General features: G+C 44.0%; 1 protein-coding gene across 1 annotated transcript; it reads right to left on the reverse strand.

Annotated features, from left to right (window-relative positions):
• Positions 1-1,773: 1,773 nt before the first annotated feature.
• LOC129754659 (uncharacterized) lies at positions 1,774-2,486 on the reverse strand. The gene is made up of 3 exons (XM_055750837.1): positions 2,354-2,486; positions 2,088-2,289; positions 1,774-2,025 (listed from the first exon to the last, which is right to left on the reverse strand). The coding sequence occupies exons 1-3, from the start codon at positions 2,419-2,421 to the stop codon at positions 1,795-1,797; spliced, it is 501 nt and encodes a 166-aa protein (XP_055606812.1). The 5' UTR covers positions 2,422-2,486; the 3' UTR covers positions 1,774-1,794.
• Between the last annotated feature and the right edge of the window lie 633 nt (positions 2,487-3,119).

The following is a 3,119-nucleotide window of genomic DNA, read 5'->3' on the forward strand; positions in this document are numbered from 1 at the left end:
AGACCCAAGACCCAAGACCCAAGACCCAAGACCCAAGACCCAAGACCCAAGACTCAAGACCTAAGACCCAAGACCCAAGACCCAAGACCCAAGACCCAAGACCCAAGACCCAAGACCCAAGACCCAAGACCCAAGACCCAAGACCCAAGACCCAAGACCCAAGACCCATAATCCAAGAGCCAAGGCCCAAGATACAAGATCCAAGACTCAAGACCCAAGACCCAAGACCTAAGACCCAAGACTCGAGATCAAAGATCCAAGACCCAAGACCCAAGACCTAAGACCCAAGACCCAAGACTCAAGACCCAAGACCCAAGATCCAAATTTCAAGACCCGAGACCCGAGACCCGAGACCCAAGACCCAAGACCCAAGACCCAAGACCCAATACCTAAGACCCAAGACCCAAGACCCAAGACCCAACACCCAAGACCCAAGACTTAAAAACCAAGACCCAAGACCTAAGAACCAAGACACAAGACCCAAGACCTAAGAACCAAGACACACGATTCAAGAGTCAAGACCCGAGACCCAAGACCCAAGACCCAAGACCCAAGACTCGAGATCAAAGATCCAAGACCCAAGACCCAAGACCTAAGACCCAAGACCCAAGACTCAAGACAGAAGACTCAAGATCCAAATTTCAAGACCCGAGACCCGAGACCCAAGACCCAAGACCCAAGACCCACGACTCGAGATCAAAGATCCAAGACCCAAGACCCAAGACCTAAGACCCAAGACCCAAGACTCAAGACCCAAGACCCAAGATCCAAATTTCAAGACCCGAGACCCGAGACCCAAGACCCAAGACCCAAGACCCAAGACTCAAGACCCAAGACCCATAATCCAAGAGCCAAGGCCCAAGATACAAGATCCAAGACCCAAGACCCAAGACCCAAGACCTAAGACCCAAGACCCAAGACCTAAGACCCAAGACCCAAGACCCAAGACCTAAGAACCAAGACACACGATTCAAGAGTCAAGACCCGAGACCCAAGACCCAAGACCCAAGACTCAAGACCCAAGACCCAAGACCCAAGACCCAAGACCCAAGACCCAAGACTCAAGACCCAAGATCCAAGACCCAAAATCCATGACCCAAGACCCAAGACCCAAGACCCAAGATCCATGACCCAAGACCTAAGATCCAAGACCCAAGACCCAAGACCCAAGACCCAAGACCCAAGACCCAAGACCCAAGACCCAAGACCCAAGACTCAAGACCCAAGACCCAAGACTCAAGACCCAAGACTAAAGACCCAGGACCCAAAACTCAAGACTCAGGAGTAAGAACTTAAGTCCCAGGCCCAAAAACCATAAACCTTAAATAAAAAATTAAGAGTAGAGACCCAAGACATTCAAGGCTCAAGATCCAAGACCTTAGGGCCAAGACCTAAGGGCTTAGACCTTAGACCTAAGACTCAAGTGCTAAGGATCAAGACCCAAGCTAGGATACAGAGTTAACTTCGCTTCAAAAGCATAAATTACTACCGATCTATTGACAACTGGAATGTGGCCAGCGCCGTTATTGACGTGTAAAGTGAGAGAACCAGTTTTGTGTAATGAGAATGAGTTGATGGCCTCGGTCAATCATGGAGTAGCAATCATTGACAATATGGAATTCATTCTTTTGAGACACACCGGCAACCGTGAAGATCAAAATACTTTGTTTTATTGTTCACAAATCTGTTTGGTAAAAGCTAAATTTCAATACTCCACTTAAATCAAAATAAAATTTTTTGATAATTTTTTTTTTCGTACAAACATATGAGTAGTCAACCAAGCTAAGCTCATTATTATTTAAAATTCCGGAAAAATGTTAGCGCAGAGTAGATCATGTTAATCATAGCAGTGACAGCAGGAGTACTGATAACTGGGGTGCCAGCTCCACGAATTTGCACGCCTTGTCTGGCTGAAAGATGAATAAGTCTCAAAGTGGAGCAGATGTCACGATATTCCTTGTGGCAAAGTGGCGTATATGGAAATCCGGCAGTTAAAACTAAAACGTTATGAGCAATCGTCTCGTTCTGTAATTTAATGGGTTATTTAATTTAAGTTCATGGCTATCGAATAGATGGATTGATCTTACCACATCATTAAAGGCGTCTATCGATCTGCAATACCAGTAGCAATCGAATATCAAAGCCATGGCGCCGCAAAATGAAATGAGTGCCATTACTGTTATTCCGGAGAGCATAGTTTCCAATAACATGAACGATGCTGTGATACTGGCGAAGTAGTAACTGAGGAAAAATGTGACCCTTATTGCTTGACATGTCTTGAAGAATGTGCTGAAATTATTGAGATTTGCCAATTATTGGTCAGGATTATCGGTTTAAATAAGCTTCAAATTACATTAAAATAACTTCGTGCTGAAGGGCAACTGCATTGACTTTGGTGTTCAAATTTTTCCAAAACTCCATTTTAGAAGCGTTGTCATGATCTTGTTTTGTAAGATCAATTTCCCGCTGTATCCTTTGGTATCCTTTGGCCACTAACTTAAGCTCACCGGTCAAACCATCAACCAACGATGATAGTGAAATGCAGCAGCAAAAATATCTGGTGAAATACAACACTATCGATACCGTAGAGTACGAGGAGATCAAACATTTGCCAAATAATGGTCCAGAATACTCGCTTACAACATCAACCCAGTAAGACAAACAAAACCTGTATTGGGGAGTTAACGACATCAAAAAATTTGCACCCATAATAAAGAGACAGGCCAAAAAAGTGTGATGAATTGATTGATGGCTCATTCGGCGAATCTTGTCATCATAATCTCGATCCCCTGAAGAAATTGGCTTCGAAAGAAGGAACGATTTCACCTTGTCGATGATATCGTGAAACAAGTTCCAAACGGTTCCATTGAAGGTAGCCATGTTCACAACAACGATCATCAAAGAACGCAGAACCAATTTGGAGGATACTTCATCCTTGTAGAAAATTATCACCACAAAGATGGCACCTACTAGCCACATGAAAATCAACATAATTCGAACGAAACCTATCCAACAACGCTTCCAAGCATTCGTAGGCCCCACGTAGATTCCTGTGAAGAAAAATCGTTATCTCAAATATTAAAAGCATTCATTTTAATTTTCATCAACATAACCTCCAA

This window comes from Uranotaenia lowii, chromosome 3 (genome assembly GCF_029784155.1).
Source record: "Uranotaenia lowii strain MFRU-FL chromosome 3, ASM2978415v1, whole genome shotgun sequence".
Taxonomy (NCBI): Eukaryota; Metazoa; Arthropoda; class Insecta; order Diptera; family Culicidae; genus Uranotaenia; species Uranotaenia lowii.

Bases quoted from the DNA above. Each gene is read 5' to 3' on its own strand.
- LOC129754659 (XM_055750837.1), bottom strand. From the start codon at position 2,421: ATGGAGTTTTGGAAAAATTTGAACACCAAAGTCAATGCAGTTGCCCTT. The intron at 2,290-2,353 runs GTAATTTGAAGC...CAATAATTTCAG, and splicing joins CAGCACGAAGTTATTTTAAT to CACATTCTTCAAGACATGTC. The intron at 2,026-2,087 runs GTAAGATCAATC...ATTAAATTACAG, and splicing joins TAGACGCCTTTAATGATGTG to AACGAGACGATTGCTCATAA.